The sequence below is a fragment of the Cottoperca gobio genome, chromosome 1, assembly GCF_900634415.1.
Source record: "Cottoperca gobio chromosome 1, fCotGob3.1, whole genome shotgun sequence".
NCBI classification, from domain to species: domain Eukaryota; kingdom Metazoa; phylum Chordata; class Actinopteri; order Perciformes; family Bovichtidae; genus Cottoperca; species Cottoperca gobio.
Genome location: NC_041355.1, coordinates 9,344,615 through 9,365,142, shown reverse-complemented (window position 1 = coordinate 9,365,142; position 20,528 = coordinate 9,344,615). Strand labels below are relative to the sequence as shown.

Sequence of the window (20,528 nt, the reverse complement as noted above, 5' to 3'; positions counted from 1 at the left end):
AAATTGCACCAAAGAATTGTTAGATATATTTGATCTCTAGCCCAGGAACAGGAGCACAAAGGAGAACATACTGTGACTCAAAAGAGACTTAAGATGTTTCAGTATTTCGGTAGAGAACTACAGATATAATACAAAGATAAATGTGTAATAAATAATGCCAAACAAGTGAGGCGTTAACAAGTTGATGTGAACAAAAGAAAAGTAAGCATAAAGCACTGTCAGACAGGCAGACAGATAGGTCAGAAGAAGACTGCGGAGGGTCTGGGCTCAACAGTATATGAGCATTTACATACCAACAACAAGCCTAGACGGCAGACAAACCCAGTAACAACAAGGTGTGACACGATCAAGACAGGGTCTCCCCTCTGCCACTGCAAGGGCCAACACTCCTGAAGCAACCACTCTGACACCAGCATGAACCCGAGCGTCAAATATCACATTAACAACTATGTTCGAACATTGATTTATTTGACAAATGATCTCTACTTTTCCTTGTGGATGTGAAATGTCTATGTGTTTGGTGGGTGTGTTGAGCCTAGTATTTTTGGAGCGTAGTGAACTCAGAAGAACGTAGAAACCAAGGGGTAATTATACCAACATTCTTGGAAGCAAGCACTGCATATAGCTAGAGATTCCTGTGTATGCTTGTGTATCTATGTGTGTGTGACTGTGTGCACATGCAAATCTGTGTGTGTTTGCAAAGACCGACCTCATGTTTAAAGACAAACCACTCACAAGACAGTAAAGCTATTGAAATGCAAATTGGACATACAAACACGCGGTTAGCTTTCCACCCCCAAACCCAAAAAAGAGGGCTATGGGATCCATTAAGTTCCTTTGGAGGGAAGCTATCCAGTGACACACGCCATTGGGCTAGAATGTGTGTCAAATCTGCTTTACAGTGACATAATGTGGACATCGTGTGCCTTGGAAACAAAATAATGACAACCGCATTCACCACGCAGATGGATAAAACTGAATAAAATTAGTCACTGCACCGCTTTGTGTCTCCATTCATTCACATAGTGAAGCAAGAATATTTTTTTATCTTTTGTTTGGCTGCAGGAAGTGGACAGGGGCATGGGGCATCTGGCACAAACAACCTAACAATAGAGCCGCAAACGTTTTATAAACGTTGAATCAACAAAACCATGAAAGAGGTTTACAAGAATATCCAAGGCTCATAAAAATGTCATCCTACAACACCCCGCCCACTCCTTTACATTTATGTTTGCTTTGATAACTTGAGATTCATGGCTGTATTTTATTTTTTGTCTTCCTTCGCTGTCCACCCCAATTCCTTAGCCCTCGCCAGGGAACTACCTCACTTCCTCTTCCTGCTTCCCTCACAGGAAGAGAGCCGAGCGGCGCTGCAGTGGCCGCCGACCACCCGGCTGTAAGGCCCTGCCTTCGTTTGTTCCTGGCTAGATAATAGGCGGAGAGGCAGCCAAGACAAACACTGGCTCCGGTGATTGTGTGTGCTTACCAAACGTCCTCATGGCTAAAGACAGCTACAAAGCCACACTGGACGAATGCACTGTATGTCTTACAGCAAGCATTTAACATTCAAATATGACAGCGAGAAACGTTGACAACAGAGTTATCTTGAATACTTGAATAGAACACTCAAATACACTACCTGGATAATGATAGTAATATTTGGTCAACATGTGCCAAGTTGGCTGAAGTACAACAGATTACAAATGTGAAAGGAGTCAGGGCAGCACTAACGGTTCAAAGCCAACTCCAGTACTGCACATACTTCATGTCCTGGCAAACTAATTATGCTACAGTTGACTATGTTCCTTATGGGCAATGTCATTTCTGGTGCAGCACATATTCCTTTGCATGTTTAGATTTAGTTTTTCTGCCATGTAGTGACAACTGCTGGGAATGAAAGCAGTTGCAGATTAAATGTAGTTATTCCAAAATACACAGCAGTCCACAAATATGTGAGCCTTTTGTCATTTTGACCCGAGTGACTTCAGGCTACGAGCCTTAAGAGCCACAAGGTATCAGCAGCATGACGTTTCCCAACTGCAAACCTCATACTAAACCAAATCTTTCTCCTGTTGGGTCATCTTATCACCATCTCTGGTTGCGACCTCATTGGCTTGAAGTCAGATGGACAAGAACAACAGCTGGATAAGTTGATATGTGAATCTGAGCACAGACCAGAACTTCTGGTCCTGCTGAGGGAGGTCACACAGGATGTCTGAAACATGTCCGTCAGGTGGGACAAAGAGACAGATGGATATGTGGTTAAAACTGAACTGGTCTCATAAGGAGAAGTTGCATAGAATAAATGTTATGATCTCTGATCATTTAGACCCATTTTACACTAAATGTATTACTTTGTGGACAGAAATGCAAGCAAATCCTCTTAGTTGGAATGAAAGAGAGTCACACACTAGTACCGGCTGATGCGAATGAGCGAAGAAAAAACAGTGAGACACACTCCTTCTCATGTGGGAAAGAAAGATGAGAGCGTTATCAGCAGACAACATGACTTAAAAGAGCCATGCCAATGCTAATAGAGATTTCATATGACTCACAAGTGGCTTTCCCCCTGGAATTTGGCCAGACGGGGTTAAGCTTCACTGACTGCCCAGCGGTATGGACTTCTAAAATTATCCATCGTAGTCTTTTCTTTGCTTTCCTTTTCCCTGCTCTCAACCTCGTCTCCTCTGCTCGCTCTGCTTATTTCAATTCTGCTCGCCCTTCTCTGCTCTCCTTTCCTGTGGCAGGAAATTCTCACAATTGCAGGCCAAAGTTTCCCTCCATCGCAGGAGGCAGCGGGATCTGGCTTGGCCCGGGTCTGAATGCTCAGCTCCAGTGGGAGTTTGTCAGTAGCTAGCAAACAAAGGATGCTGCTCCCCACCTCAAAGACTCCACTGCATACATGACAAACTGGAGGTCAAGAGTCTTAATACAGTTATCACTACTTGGGCTGGGGCTTTGAAGTTAGCAGATTAAGAAGAATGCTTGACTAACAACTGTTGTGAATTGAGGTGGCTTATCTGGAATTACCCGATCATCGCTGGGTCTCAAAGTGCCGACTGTAAAACAACTCAAAAGGCAGGCATGGGGTTCTTATCAACCCCAGGTCTGAGTGGCTCATTTCTGAAGGAGCTGCACACTGGATCTAGAGAGGTGATGTGATAACCCAGGCCAGACTCTGTGGCTCAGCTGTAATCTACAACAAGCAAAGCCAGGAGCCTGGATGCTACCAATGTTTGTCCTTCACCCCAACAGTGACAAGGACAAACTCCTGATTTGTCCGTGAACTTGAAGAACGTGCCTCCGATTGATTAATGATCTGACACTCTGTGAAACTATTTTATGCACAATAGCAATGTCCTTAACAGCTTAACAGCTCGAGTCCGTATCATAGCATCAGGACAACAGCTTTTTCTAACGTGACCAATGTAAAATCCCTCCAGGACTCTACTGGAATGCAAAGATGGGCGATAACAGATTTTCTTCCTGATGGGTATCATGTTTTGTGATTCTACGGTTGAGACAGCTGGTGTTCACTGAGAAGGTCTGGCTGTTAGCTAAGTGAGACGATGCCAGGAATATCACCATCTGGCTGGCCTCAAGCCATGCCCCTTTGACATATACACACACACACGCTCACAAAAATAATGAGGTTACAACGAATGGTCCATTCCAGTTACAGGGACAGGCACGGATACACAGACACATATGCATGCAAACACACAGCTGGCCCACATGGATCATCGCAGAGCTAACCCCACAGGCCCGTGCTCCCTGATGACAGATTTATGCTCATACAGAGTGCCCTAGCCGTGGATCAGGTGACCGGGCATATTGAAAGCCTCTGATAAGCTTTCTACAGCCAGATGACAGCCTACCTGCCGGGGTAACCCCCCCCCCTTTGATAGCTATCCATACATAAACAGATCCCAGGGCAGTCTGGTACCTTCAGCAGAAGGTTAGCAGCAATAATAGACACATGTATTTCCTCACAGGACATGAAGAAACAACGTGCCAGCTGGATGTAAATCTTTCAGATAAGGCCCCAGCTCACTTCCTGTTTCACATAGAGTGCAGTGAAGTGTGTTTCCTTCATGTGCTCTTCTCCCAACACATTCACCAACTACCTACTAAACAATTTAGTCAGATCTTTGATAGAAAAAAAGAACGAAACAAAGAGACATGAAACAATTGTGGTCCCTAACATTTCTGTAACTGGACTACTCCTGTTACAAAGAGTCACTCATTAAGTGTGTCTAAGTATGGTGGCAGTGTCATACAGTCTCCACGTTAGTAGTTATTGTAGGTAATGTTCATTCACCTCTCATCATGAGGGCTGGATGTCTGTGAGAGTCTTTGAGCGAGTTCTTAATGGTTATATGGCTCAACTGAACCTTGCTGTGCTCCGATCTGTTCCAGACCTGAGGTAGCTGATAAGGAGACATGAGTTGGAGCAAATAGTTAAAATATCACAAATCACAGAAATCATCCAGCCAGCACAGGACTGAAAACGAGATTTTATACAGCCACAACACGTCCACCTCAACTTCCCACTAACGTTAGCAAAAGGTCGGCATTCAGGCAAAAGGCACAGGCAGTTAAACAGACTGAAGGCACTGACATGGCAGAGGTGTCGCGGACTGGTACGATATCTACTGATTATCTTTAACGACACAAAACACGACTTTAGGCTGAACATTCCAGTTCGCGACCCCTGATGCCACATACGGATCACAGTTTAATTTAATCCAATTCAAACCTTCGAGTGCGTGCTAGTCTGCGGGAAGCTCCCCTGGGCTCTGTGCGTAAGAGGGAAAAGGTCTTGGATTTAGCTTGTTCTTAAACCTCACAGGGTCGTGCGCAAGGTGCGGAAAGGTAACAGGTAAAAGAAACCTGGGGAGGTGTCGGTGAAGAGGAGTGAGGACACTGGAGACTATGCGCAAAGCGGGGAGATTTCTTATCTGACAGCCCGCAGCGCTGCGCCGTAAAGACGACTTAAAGAGTCTTTTACTTGGAGGTAAAATTCAAACAAACTTTCATAGGCTTACATATACATTTAAAGTAATCAACAATAAGCACACTGTAGACTGCTAAATATCCACACAAGTGAGCAATACATCTCCTGGATAAACAGGAAAACGCTAATGTTTGGCCACATTTTTATTTTAAATAGAAAACCATCATAAATAATTAATTTGAGGTATATAATGGAATTGACTTACGTGTTAATATCATTGTTCTAATGTCTCGGTCTTGACCTGCCTCAGCATAAAACCAAACTCCCGGCTGCGCTCCGTCAAGTCTACTCCACTGTTAGGACGAAGCCCGCATGATAGATCCAGCGTAATGCAAATCTCACACTATACAGTCGGTTGCAGATGTCCTCTGACCGTGGCGCGGGACAGTAAATCCATGGTTATAATTTGATTTGGCTCCAATACAGGGAATTCCACTATTTTTCAAATCCTTCCAACACTGCGAGTGTCTGAATGAAGCGGTCCCCAACAGGAATGTGAATGGAGAGTAGTGTGATTCAAGCTTGAGGAATGGACAACTGTGCCGTGGCTCCACCCCCACCCGCTCCGCTGCTCCCCACCTGATAAGGAGCAGGAGACGCACCGATCCACTCAGAACAACCTCATCAGATCATTATTTGTAGGGAAGAAAGTTTATAACGATTACAATATTATGTCATAGCAGTGTGTCAGGGTGCACTAAATTGTCAGATCGTCTCTTTTGGTTTCTGGTCCGCACTTCATTTATATACTTCTGTTGATCTTCTTATTATGTTGTAATAGCAACTCGTTTAATTAACTGATGGGACTAGTTCTTAAAAATATGCCTAACAAACGTTACACATATAAAATTGAAAGTGATTAACTGTGCTCCCCGGGACTCCCCTCTATTCATTTGAGCTCCTGCCTCGTCTGAGCCTCAACCGCCTCCCCTAATAGGCAGTAATTGGCTCGGAGGTTGGTGCCCAGTTTGCATATCATTAGAAAATACTGGAGACAACTGAGAGACGCTCTTTTGTGACCCGAGATTCTGAAAAGTGCAAGTGGCGCAGTGAAAAGAGAACTGTTGCAGGTATGGTAATGCCTTTGGCCCTGCCCCATGTCCATGGCGCGCCGGACGCACGTACACCACGCACAGGTAGTCTCTACAATAACAACACGTTCAGTCCTGGATATAGATTTTAGAAAGTCCTGATGACGTATACACTTTGATAGCACTACATTAATCACACTTTGTAAGCATCTACAAAGAAAGTCAATACAATGATTAGAATTAGAAATGACTATAACTATTGGATAGGTCTCTGCCCTGAGGCTATACAGGGCTGGTTTATACAAACAGAATACAGAACACAACTAGTGGTTTTATGCAACTGTATAATTTACAATCCATGCCTCATTTGGATAGGAAGTGTGTTGAAACCTCAAATATATTTGTGTGTGTGTACTAATTTATAATTGGTTTATTTCAAAACACCCTGTCCAGTTTTCTTCTCCTCTATCCTCAGGAACTTTTCATCCACAGTTTTCCGAGAACTCCACAACGACGTCAGCGTTTGGCATCAGCCAGCTCCATGTTATTTCCATGGTAACACACAGGCGCTTGAGGTGGTGCAAAAAGGGAAAGCCAGACGAGTCACCATGTGGCAGGGAAATACATGTAATCCAAAGCTTGGACTGCGAGGGAGGAAAGGATGATGCAGAAAATCCTGGCTAACTGTGCAGTCCCAGCTGATTGAGGAGTCACAGGTGATTCACCCAAAAGAGATCCTGCCAGCTATTAAAGTGAGCAAAATCATTTGAAACGTTTGCCCAGAGGCCCCAGCTGTAAAACCTGGTGAAATACGATGGATTTTCAGATGCTTTGTATCCGTAATTGGTGTTTGTTTGTGTATATATATATATATATATATATATATATATATATATATATATATATATATATATATATATATATATATATATATATATATATATATATATATATATATATATATATATATATATATATATATAATATATTAAAAAAGGAAAATGTCCCTACTTGCTGTAATAACAATGCTTTATGTTAATTTCTACATTTTATCCCCTCCGTATTTGATGTGATAAGAATTGCCTGATTTTATTTTATTATTATTTCTACCGGAACAGCATTGGGGTCGGTGGGAACCCAAACAGAAGTAAAGCCAACGTCAACAAAACGCAAGGTTTAACACAAGCAGCTTCACACAAATGTTTTGCAGTCTAAAAACAATTGCCAAGTTTCCTGATTTTCTAATGAAGAAATATAAAAAAATATATTCCTGAGAGTAAGTAAACAATACTATGAATCTGACAAACCACTCAATATCAACTTTCAATGCACTTGCTGCTACAGACACAGAGTATGAAACATGCATTAAGGTTTGCTGAAACAGCGATCTTATGAGCTCATAAACTGAGGGTTTTTATCCTAAATCTGTAACCTGAAGGGACGGAAAAAGATAATTATGGTCTGATAGTGTGTGTGAGAAAAAAGAGAGAGGGATAAGGGAAGGCGAGAGAGAGAGAGAGAGAGAGAGAGAGAGAGAGAGAGAGAGAGAGAGAGAGAGACAGCAAATATAGAGAGGAAAGAGAGATTACCAAACAAGGCCAAATCCCTAAAGAAATCCGACCACCCAGAGGCTGCACCCAACACCCCAACCCACAGCTCCCCTCGGCTGAGATGGGTCAACCACTCCGTGCAGAGTTGAGGGGGCTTGCACTCTTGTTTTTTTGGGGGGTAAATACACAATAATGCCAGCGATTGTCAATGAATGTGTGTGTGGTAAAGTGTGAGAGATCAGACAAGCAGACTGCCACTGCTGCCAGTTGCTCTGGGGCAAATGAGTGTGTCTCTTTAGAGTGTCTACAATTTTCACTCATCAAAGCTCGTCAGAGTCAGGCGCTTGTTTGGCTTATGATTCAGATACAGATCAAATACATACTGGTATAATGAGGGCTTTGGACAAAAGAGAGGAAATGAGGAGACGCATCAGTGTTACAGCAGGCAGACACAAAGGATTATGCCGGCATTAAATGCAACTTTTCCCATGGAATAAAAACAAACACGTTTACCTTTAAGGCATATCATAAGGAAGTTTCAGTGGATTATCTTCTGATTCATAGTAAATGTTACTCATGTATCTAGCTGCTCTAAATGATCACTTCTATTTGGTAACAAAAAAACAACAAAATAAAGTTGTTGCTGCCAGGTTGTTGGGTGAAGCTACTGTTGTAGGTTGTAAACTTTACAGTGTCACCTCTGACCCTCAGACAAGAGGGAGGGGCCGGAAGAGGACAATAGAAAATGAAGAAAATAAAAGAAAGATTAAAAATATATATATTTTACTGAGAGAGAAAGACAGAAATAAAGAGATAATAGCCAGATTAAATAAAATAAAATAAAACAAACAGAAAAACAGAAAAGTCAAAGAAAGATGAAAGCTGTCCCCCGTCATGGAGAACCCTCCTCTGGGCTTGCCTTGGGGTTTACACTTCCCTCTTCCACCATTCTTAACCCCAAACAGCGGGGCCAGGTGAGGGTCAGCGGACGGACGTGTCAGTCCTACACACACATAAACACCCAAGGCCGTGTCAACAAAGACTCACAAAAGAGAGATAACCAAATTATGGGTCTGTAAAGGTCATAGAGGCCTGTCCTGAAATAGAGATGAACATGTTAGGTGTATGTGTCCGAACGGCTGTAATCTGATTTTCTTTTTGTTGTTGAGAATTTCAGATAACAAGACCATAAAGATGCTTTCCATAACAGATGGGTAGGCCGTAAAGTAATCGAAAACAGGGGATAAAGGGGAATTTATGCTTTTATTACAATGCCACTTCATTGATTTACTGTGTGTGTGCAATTGAGTTATTATTAAAGGTACTGCTACTGTCATTAAAATTGTATCTTAATGCCTCCAATGACAAGCGTGTGTGCTCTGCCTTTCACTGATGCAGTTTGAGATAATGAGTTGGACTGCTGCCTGTCTGTCTGAGAGAGAACGAGAGAGAGAGAGAGAGAGAGAGAGAGAGAGAGAGAGAGAGAGAGAGAGAGAGAGAGAGAGAGAGAGAGAGAGAGAGAGAGAGAGAGAGAGAGCAGAAGGGAGAGAGAGCAGAAGGGTGAGTGACAGAGAGGAGAGGAGGGAGGGGAATAATCTTTTCACAACAGGAATCTCCAGAAATAGCTCGTCCATGGTCCTGGGGATCAGCCCAATAAGAAAATGATTAGAGAGAGAGAGAAGGAGAGAGAGCAGAGAGCATGTGCTTCCATACACACAATGGCAAAGAGGAAGTGCAGGGAGACAGAGGCTTGGACTAGCACACACACAAACACACACACAAACAAAGGAAGTGTGAAGCAGACAGTGGACCAAATGCCTCGCCGACACCCTCTCCGGGCTTTGATGGACTGATCACAATCACAATAGAGGCAGGAGGCTGACACACACACTTACACAAACAATGGATCAGTGTTGTACTAGTATGTATTTTTCATCCAAGTGGTGGGGTTAACAAAAACAAATGCTTTACGTTGGATCATCCATTTATCATTGATCTCTTACTTGGCGACCACAGCAATAAAAGTCTATTTAGATTATGGCACAAGTACAAAATAAAACAAAAAATAAAGCAGGAAAAAAGGACCATTGAAGGAGGATTGCTGAATATTTGCATTGTGCAGGGATAATAGGCTTTTATGTGATATCGTCTTGTGTGTGTCTTGCATGTTCACTTGCATGCATGCATACACACATGCAAGCTTTTTTTCAGTGTGGACAAAAAAGCTTGCACAGGATTATTGACCTTTTAAACAAAAACAAATCAAGTTTCACATTCAGTGAAGCTAAGATAGGTGCGAGGTTTAAGGAGGCAATTTCTCCTGAAAACACGATTGATCATAAAGAATCTTCATACCACATACATAAAACACCAAATAACCTCATTAAATGGATCAGCCTTTATGTCTGGAAGCGACACATTCAATTGCACATGCAGAATACAAATTCAGATGTTGCACTTCTGCAAGTTATGCCAAGTATGAATACACATGAGTGCACACTGCTATGTTAACCTTTTACTACATGATCAGAGTGCCAGAAAATTGAATGCACAATAAAGTCCTGCGTGTGTGTAAAGTACAAAACACTGTTCCAGTCTTCTTGCTAAAGGTTTCTTTGTGGAAGTTTATTGCTTAATGTATATTTGGATCCTTGTTAGCTCTTACAATGGTAACTAGTAATCTTCCTTAAGTCCAGTTTAGAGGTTTTACATGTCCATTCAGTCCCTAGTATCTAAGCCCTGACCTAGGACCTGAGTCAGACCAGATCCATACTTGCTATTAGCTCTGATCATGTGGTGCGTCACAATCTTTAAAGGAGATGTGTTTTTTTGAGGCGAGACAGATTGTGAACCCTGAACTTCAGCAGAAATGACATGTGTTGCTACATATTCAGACTGCGGCTGCTCATTAATTGGTGGCACATCATGCTGCTGACTGTTTACTATTAGGGACTGGTAGGGTTGAATACATTTTGGATTGAACTCGGAGTTGGCCGATGCTTGTTTATTCCCCTCTACTCCGATTAGGTTTGACTGTACGTTTCAAATCCACTTCAGCAAAGGCTGGGTGCATTTTGAATTACGTCCAAAAAAACATCCCTCTAATGCAGTCACATCTCAGCCCTGATCTGCTCCTTTAAGCCCGACACTGTCATACACATAGGAAACAGCAAGTTCTAACAATGGGAGAACCAGTAGTGGCCAGAATCTGCTAAAAAGGTACATTTGTTTTCTCAGTTGACTGTAAATCATTGAGGACGACTGACATGTTAAAGGAGTTCAATCACTGTTTCCCAGTAAAGCACTCATATGAGGCTTCTGCTCAACCTTGGATTTCAGACAATGGCCGAGAGAATTATTGGCCAACACTAATGTACAAATGCTAACGCAAACAGTGTGCAAGTTCACACACACACACACACACACACACACACACACACACACACACACACACACACACACACACACACACACACACACACACACACACACACACACACACACAGAGTTAAATACACATGTGTGCAAGGATTGGTACTTTTAGATAGTCAGTGGTCTTTTAGTCTACACATTGACTACAATTCTCTACCTGATATTATGTACAGTATGTCACCCTCAAACAAAAAACAGAACAGAATAATACTCACTGCTCATTTGAATAAATAAAATGTCTGGTGGATATACACAACGTAATTTATTATGTTATTCCGGTATATTTAAATTTAATTGTCCCTTCATATTTAAATTTGGTAAAATAGTATTTTATGAAAGAAAGTACTTTCTTTAACAAAGGAAGCTCTGGACCTTCTCTTATGTCCTGATCAAGATAAAGAAGCGCAAAAATAGAACACACACACACACACACACACACACACACACACACACACACACACACACACACACACACGGTTCCATATTATTGCTCATATTTTTCTTATTAGTCATGCATGGGGAAAGCAGATCAGTGATGGTTTGCTTTAGGGTAAGAGAGGGATGGCAGAGGAAGAGCAGAACCAGAGGGCAATTAGCGGTTTTGGAAAAAGATGGAGGTACGGAGGAAAGTAAAAGTTGACATTAAAAGTTACATTCAGAGGATTAAAAGAAAAAGAACAGAGTAAAATAGGTTAGGAGTAAGCATCATTCATGTCCAAAAGGTTGGTATAATAAGATTGCAGAAGAAGCATCGACAGGACACAAAGCAAACAATAGAAGTGGACACTTATCATTTAATGTGTTTCATGTAACGTTTCCAATTTACGGTCAAACGGCTATAAAAACTGCTGTGGTTTTTCCTCAAACGCTGGTTGATTATTTCCATTAATCTCACAGCTAAAACTCTAAAACAATATTTTCTGGTAAAGTGCAGTTGTTTCTGGCGTAGAGTGAATGAATCAAGCTGGTTTAATTTATTTCCACAGGCTCTAACACTGGAGCAATCGCATTTCAACTCATAAAGAGTTACTGTGTGTGTGTGTGTGTGTGTGTGTGTGTGTGTGTGTGTGTGTGTGTGTGTGTGTGTGTGTGTGTGTGTGTGTGTGTGTGTGTGACCACATTTTCTAAGACTTACAAGAGGTGGAGGTCTGCTTGGGAAACCAACTGAATACTTGGGGAGTGGTTAATGATGCCAACCATATGGCTGTGAAATGAGCACACAGCAACATTTTGAGCTGTGCTGGAAATTTCCAGAATTTCTATTCCAAACCAAGGGAGGAATAATAATCAGTGTTTGGAATATCTTTCTGCTCCACAGTAGCTGATTTTCCAAACAGAACACATTGGTTCATCAACATCATTTAAACACAATCATGCCTTATTCTTCCTTTATGACTTTAATGATCACAACACTAACACCAGAGTACTGTTCCTTGTAAAACATGGTTTTAATGGTACTGCCAGCTAAACCTTCACAGTTGTAAGCTTCTGCTTTCCATATGAGTCCTCCCTGTCTCGCCTTGCAGATTCAATGACATATTTTGCAAGTGCAAGTGCTCAGAAAAATGGAAATGTGAACATCTACAGCTCCATCTGCTGATGAAGATGTGATATGTGATATGATCAAATACTAAATGGACCTCAAGGTAAGATTACTTCGTCAACGCCATATTCCCTGCTTTGATGGCTACCACTCATGGTTACCCCAATGGACTCCAGTGTGGACTTTGCCTCATTAAAGCGACGTCAGATTTCATCTTCGGACAAAACTGTAACGACAGCGTTCCTTAAGAATATAACGTCTGTGGATATTGTCTGACATCATGACGATTTGTTCTGGATTGAGACAGATTTGGCATACGGCTGGTGGAGTTGGCATGGGTGTCAAACGTATGCCAGCTACCTTTCAGCAGCAATGAATCATGGGGCCTTGGGTACAACCTTTAAATTGCAATGGGATGAAGAGCCCTGCAGCAATGTTTTAGATGGTTAAGTTTGTATGAATGAGGTACAAGGTGGGAGTGGGTGGATGACGGATAGGCCAAGGAGATGGGAGATGTTTGACATCAGGGTGAAATGATGGTACACATGCGTGTGCTGATGCCAGTTTTCTGTTTATGTGAGTGGTATGTTATTATATTTTAAACGTGTCCTGCATGTGCTGTCCATACTGAGGTGTCCAATAACACCTTTGACAATAGAAAGCATAGAGCTCTCTTCCCTTCTTCATTTTCTTTCCTGTTTTTGACTTTTGTCATGGAGTCCTCGACATGTGGAGCGAAGACCAAATTCCTAAGTACCATATGTCCGTTCTTTCTATGTGCAGAATCAGCCAGTGTGTAACGCAGGAAGTTGATGCTTTAGTCTTCCAAACCCTGACCCGTGACCTCCTTTGAACCCTGACCTCTAGCGAGCCACGTGACAGACCACGCAGACATCTAGGCTGTCATGACAAACACAAACCAGGTTCAGCTGGGAGATTATCACTGATCCGGAGGCTCCTTTGCCAAAGTGCATCGAGCAGGTTTGAATTTCAGAGTGATTTCTTCCAGCTCCCAACTTCATACAGCTGTCGTGTCTTTCGTCATTTTTCAGAAGATAAGATGAAAGATAGTGCTACTGCAGATCAAAGAGGGATGAATGACAGACACGCCATGACAAATCCTACACCAAAAGCAAAAATATGAGAATTGCCTAAAGTGAATTCCTCATCTCTTCTTTACTGTAGAAAATGGGATAATTTGAAACCTATTACATTTATTTGATTTTTGATTCATTGCAGACCTCTGGTAAAGCTTATTGAATGTTTCTGGATACGGAAATGATTGCTGAAACAAACAGGATCCAGGTGAAACACTTGAGATTAAAGTGTTATTTTCGTCTCTTAGTTTGCTTTGTGTGCTGGTACTTTTCTGCCCTCCAGCTCACGAAGACGGACATCAGCCAGTGAAAATTAACTCATTCCTCATGTGGCAATCGTGACCTACTAAACTACGTGACGCTCACAAGACGAATGCCTCGCACATGCAGGAATTAGGGAGATTCAGGCAGAGATACTTCTTTGTGCGTGTCTGAGCAAACCTACGTATGTACATGTGTTTATTTGCATGCTTGACACATTTTTAAAAGGCAGCCTTCTGTAAGCATTGACCAACAAGGAAGGTTTTTGATATGATTATGAACGGCCTTACTTCAGTTGGAACATCTAAATGTTATCTTTATGTCAAGCTGATCCAAACATACTGTGCAGGAATCTAAAGAATCTGGTGTATTAAGCCAAATACAAATAAACAGAAGGAAGTTAGTGTACGTGTTTAGCTGTGTAAGGAGTCAGTATCCCTGCATGTATGCAGTGGACAGAAACTGGCTATGAATGAACTGTGACTCGTTGATAATAAGTAGGACTTAGGATCACATTACACTTACATTACACTAAATAAAAGTCTTCAGTTTAGATCTTTGTGTTTCCTTCTTAAGCGTCAATAATAATAGCAAATATCCTTAAATTCCTGCGTCTTATTTTCTCTTATCACTTAAACACTTTGTGAGATTAGCCCTGATGCAATGAACCCTCAATTCACCAACTCTCTCACTCCCTGTCCTACACATAGACAAAGATGGTTTATTTACTTTAGGAGCTAATGGACAGCACTGATATGTTTAAGGGTGGTGACTTTGCGTGATGAACAGGAGCTGCACTCAGACCTGCGACTCCCCCCTCATCCCTTCGCTCCTCATCGGCCCCTGGGGGATGATAGCTCAACTCCAGAGAAACGGGGGGGGGGACGGGGACGACTAATACTGTCCAGCTGGAGATTGGCAGCAGTGACATAACCTCCATATGCCTAACAGATTGGGCTCTGGATCTTATGCTGACCCTGGTGAGCTACCTTCATTATTTCTAAACAATTATTGCATATAAAAGACAGCTCTGTGCAAAATTGTAGCGCTAAGTAACTTGCTGATTCTCTCAATGACCAAAACAAAAATGCTGTCTCATTTATTTAAATTGCAAAAAAGATGTCATTTATATCAAGATCACATGATGCTATTGTGAGTCACAAACAATGTTCCCTGTTTTCTCAGAGGACAACAAAGTCCTTCTAATACTTGTCGTCATTGCCTGAAGAACCATACAAAAACTGGACAGAACCACCCTTTGCTTTCTCATTTTTAGTGCTAATGGCTTTAGGGCAATGAGGCAAGCACAGGACAAGCACATAAAGAGAAGAGGCTGCTGGGTTACTGTGTTCTGGCTTTATTCACCCGCAGGTTTTGAACTCTATCCTCAAAACTGTCATGCTCATGAGGCTTCAGAGACTGCCAGGCTTTTCTAGCTCATATTTCAGTGCATGCATATTGGTAAGAGCCACTCAAGGGTTCACATGACAGCTCTATTGACACTGCAGAAAGACAGGCAAAGACGGGAAACAACCCAACATGTTTACCATTCATTAGGTCTCAAACGAAAGCTATTTGAGAAAATTACAGACTCACACACACACAAGAATCTGTTAGAAAAAATTGGACATCACCTCAGGCAAAATCAAACAAACTAACCTAATTTCCATAACATTCCCATAATGCCTTGTTCAGAACATTACGGACCTACTGCTTTGGTTTACAACCAATGAATGAAAAATATTGAGCTTGAGGAAGCAGCTCGCAACTATGTGGCCTATCAGGGTATTTAGTCCAAGAAATGCTTGACACACATTATGTTCACTGACCCTCAACCACACCCGCACACACACACACACACAAGTTGTCAAAGTGTCACTTACCCAACATGCTAATGCTAAGCGCTTCAGTGCCTGTATTATTACCAGCTGTAAGGAGTTAAAGTGGCGTTGGCCTGGACACAGAGGGTGACAACACTTAGCCAGTGGCCTTGTGTTCACCCATTCATGTTGGCAAAGAGGTTACGATCCCTGAGTGACTACAAGGTGAAAGGTCACAGGCAACACCTCTCGATCAGAGGGAGAAAGAGACATTAAGTGGGCGCTCAGTCTAAAGAGAGATTACGTTGAAGCTCCTTGGAGGTCTCCGTTGGGATGAGCAGACACAAGACACAAAACTAAGTTTGGCCATGTCAGCACAAGAGCAGCCACTCGTCTCATAACTCTTTGAAATAGGAAATAAAACATCTCAAGTATCTCAAACGTTGCTACAGAAACAGATTGTATAAAGCTGATACAGCACTGGATGAACTTGATGACATTTGATGGTAGTCCAGAACACGTGTTGTGATGGATCACAATGTTGCCCTAACATAAACTTTTCCTTTGACATTCATTAAAAAGGCTTTTAAAATGCTCAGCAAGGGCCCGAAGGCATCCATAACTCCTTCCCCAGAAGCTCGCCAGAACAGTTGAAGCATTTTTCATGGTTTTCATGGATGTTCACAGCTTCAGACATCTTTCAAAATTCAAAAGTCAATCTGAAAATGGTTCACTTAGCCGTGTTGCTTTTGTCTGTAATATGGTCTCAACTGTCAGGGATCTTCAAGTCCACACTAACACAATGACAAATCCAGAATGGAAAGTATGAAGAGATGGATAAAGGAAAATGTCTTTGCCTAAAGGAGCCAGAGCGGCTGTCAACCTCCTCAAAATAAAGTCACTTTCCAGTATGGAGAAATAAGAAAAAAAAGAAGTCAAGAGCCTGATCAGACATGAGGTGGAGCTGGTATGTTAGCTAGATGCCATTCTGGATTGTGGAAATCCATCTGCAATCACTTCCATTCCTAATTTCTTTGGCACCTCGGCTCACTATTCACATCTCACCTACCCTCAATCCATTTCCATTTGGACACAGCCAATGTTTGTAATCCCATTTTTAGCAAAGCTAGAGGCACGGCTTTTACGGATGGCAATGTCAGTCTGTCGCTTGGATGGTTGATTGATCCACCACTTTGACTGAAATATCTCAACAACTATTGGACTAAACTAAGATAGTGAACAAGGTAAACATTATACCTACATAGTATCAGCATGTTGACATTTTCATTTAGCTCAAAGCACCACTGTACAGCCTCACAGAGGCACTAGCATGAAGCATGGAACAATACGTGAGGATGGGTCTAGGCATGCATCTTCATCCTTGACTGCACTAATACAGTACATAGAAGCATTTCACTGATGTGGCAATTTGTGTCTCTTTCTATTCCTCTCTTTATCTTAACTGTCTTCAGTCCTAGATAGTCAAAATATATTGCACTGCCAATAATTAGCCTTTTTAATTATCTTTGTATATATATATATATATATATATATATATATATATATATATATATATAGTTTTTTTCTTTTGATTGATACTCTAATCAAGCTCAAGTTTTATTTTCCAACAGCTCCAGTGACTTGTGACTGGCATCGAAAAGAAAGATATCTATTTTGAGTACAAGATAAAAATCTCCATAAATATTTGGAAACAGCTGGCTGTTAAGTATACTGTCTGGCGTTTTTTCTTTTCTGTGCTTGGGGAAAGCGTATGTCTGTCTAATTAAATGATACAATCTTTCCTAAATTTAGCTGGCAGGTCACAGCGATGCTGCCTCCCAGCAGTTGGATGATGATGATAATCACAGGGTGTCTTATGCTGGTGACTGGAGGGACATGTGAGAAAATATGTGCGTTTGTATTTCTGAACACTGGGACAACATCAAGACTTCTGCTTTGATATGCAAGTATCACAGTGCTTTGTCAATATAAGTAGCCATCTTTCTAAGTGTCCTGTAATTTTCATATTTTTACATTCAAGCCTAATTTCCCCTGACTAATACCAATAATAACACACAGTGAGGGACAGCCGCTAGTGTTTATGAATCACATAGCACTATTTTAAATTCACAGGGATCCAGGTTAACATGTTGATTTGTGTTAGGACTTACTCTCATGACTGCAACATGCATTAACATCGTTATGCCTATTTTCCTATTGGACATTTTATTTTTGGGTCATTATCATACCCATTAACTCTTAGTCTCGTTCCATTAAACAGCCAAAAGATAGACTCCATCATGACTCATTGCTGCAAAATTGTAAGAGAATGCTCCCCAATCAATTGCATTTGAAGGGTCAAAAATACCAACAAGAGCAACAGGATTAGCTCAAAATCCCCTGCAGATGACTGAGTAAATTAAAGATGGCTAACCCACTGAGACCTGCTAAAGCTGCAAAAAGCAGCAGACACACAGGAAATGAAGGCCCACTGGAGAGTAAACAAACAACATACCATGAGATCAGGCACCCCAAGAGGCAGTTAAGTCACCAGAGATGAGACCATTTAATGGGGCACTAAAACTTGTTGTAAGTACCCATCTGGAAGAGATTCTTCTGGAATGTAGCTGCTTTACAACTAATGACCAGTGACGAGTCGTCACGCAATCATCTTCCTCTTGTCTCACATCACAAGTATTCAAGTCCTCAACCCTCTCATCTTCCGTCTTACCTCGCAGGTGAGGATGGATGGATGTACATGGAGGATGGTCACACACTTATAGGGTTTCATGTTGAAGTCAATTCCTCATCGCGAAATGTGTTCCCATCATTTAAACTCAAGGTCGTTGAACACATGAATGTATATCCATTATGTCCACACATTTCTTTTTATAGGAACACCAAATATTATATTTAATGTGAGTCTTTTGCTGCCTTTTGTAATTTCCATGTTTTTTTTTTATTGTATTTGTTAAGCAACTATAATTAATTCAGTTTGAACTTCTGAAGCAACCACCAAACCACAAACAGTTACACACCCATCAAGCCATCATCATTCTACTCCGACACCACTGACACTGTGCTGATGATGAAATCCCTGTCCTTTAAGGATTAAAGACACAATTGTACTTTTATATCCTTATATTGTGCACAAGCCTTCATTGTTTTTGAAGACGTTTATAAATCATGCAGGGGCAATTCAAACTCACAGTTTCCCTCAAAGTCTCTCTCTCCACTCCTGCTTTCTCCCTCCCTGGTTCTTTCATTGACAGAACATGAATACATTTAACACAGAATCACAAATCAGTAGTATTGATTAACACAGTGACTCGAGGAAATAAAGACAGCTCTGTCTCTGCCAACAAAGCAGCTTATCTCACAACAGCACTCTCACCATTTCTGCTGACGGAGGGAGGAGTAGGAGTGAACGGCCCTGAAAGTCTGCGGTGTGAAATCAGACATTCTCGAGTGCCGAGGCAGGAGCGAATTCCACAATGTGTGCAAATATTTGTGCACACCACTTTGGGAATTCAAAGCTTTGCAAAATCAGGAGTTCTGTGATTGTCGGCTCTGCTCTTCATCTCCGTACGATGTCAATGGACACTTGAAATAGCAGACTCGTTGTTCCAGCTCAGTTATATCTGGATATTTGAGTTTGTGAGGGAGACGAGTGTTTGCTATGCACCTTCCAGCTGCAGAGAGAGGGCAAGGGCAGCGAATGGGACAAGGAGAAGTCAAGAGCGTGCATCAAGTAGGGCTACTTGTGGTCTTGCTGAAAAGTACTAGACGTCCCACTTGACAGTGATTAGGATGAAGAGACTCAGACATCAAAGAATAAACGTATTAGTATTCTGCTCACGAATCAGCCGCAGCTACCTGGATGTAATGCTGAGCCCTCAGGTCTTCTATGAGTCTTAACACTGCTCTCGCAATACACAATAAAGTAAAAACAACATTAAAATGATTATGCAAAGAAATGATATATTGCTATTTTCTGTAATGCTACAATGTCATGACTGAAAATGGTCGACATGACTTTAATGTTGCAAGCTCTGAAGCTGCTCCCTGGATCAAGCATCTCTTCAAGGTTCAGACTTTTACTAAAGGACAGAACATATCAGAGACTGCTGAATCGGTAAAACAGAGAGGGGTCTTATGATTAGAGAGTCAAAAGAAGCATTCAGTGAGTTCATGTGTCAAAAACAGAAAGTGAGAAAGATTCTGAAGGAGAGGGAGCGTGGTAGAACAAGCAAAGTAAACAACTTTGGCGTGAGCTTGATGGAGTCACTGGGTTTAGCAAAACATTCCAACGTTTTTGAAACAAGCGGCCTTGTGAGTGCACAGGGGCAGAAACAAGGGGGCTTTAAAATCATTGAACAGGAACAGTGTTAGAGGACTAATTCAATCATAAATATCTCAAGTGTTCCCCCTCACACACCGATGTCAAGTTAAGTCACATGACAGCCGGACAATCAGTCAGAATAAACTTGCCAAACCAAATAAACTGAAAGAGGAGAATATGCTAACACGAGCGCACTGGCGCTGGTGAGATGTATTGCACATCACATCATTTATCAAAAGGTCATATAGCTGTATTTATTAAGTTGATATAACATGTGGGTAATGTAGAGAACACATCGTTACATTTCTGCTAAAGATTAAACAGACTAAAGCCATCACATCCATCATTCACTGGCTGAGCCAAACTAGTCTCAGAAACTGATTTAATAGCTGGTTGAGACTTTAAATATTTATATATGAAACATAGCACAGTAAT

General features: G+C 41.6%; 1 protein-coding gene across 7 annotated transcripts in view; it reads right to left on the bottom strand.

Annotated features, from left to right (window-relative positions):
* dlc1 (DLC1 Rho GTPase activating protein) overlaps positions 1-20,528 on the bottom strand; it is an 83,921-nt gene that overhangs the window by 18,434 nt on the left and 44,959 nt on the right. For 2 of the 7 annotated variants that reach the window (XM_029444472.1, XM_029444563.1), the window contains exon 1: positions 5,223-5,507. The exons of 4 other annotated variants lie outside the window; for them this stretch is intronic. In XM_029444472.1, coding sequence (XP_029300332.1) covers positions 5,223-5,235 — 13 coding nt within the window. In that variant the 5' untranslated portion in view covers positions 5,236-5,507. Of the gene's footprint in view, positions 1-4,321; positions 4,431-5,222; positions 5,508-20,528 lie in introns of those variants that run through there. One more of the 7 variants, XM_029444651.1, reaches the window with a different exon arrangement.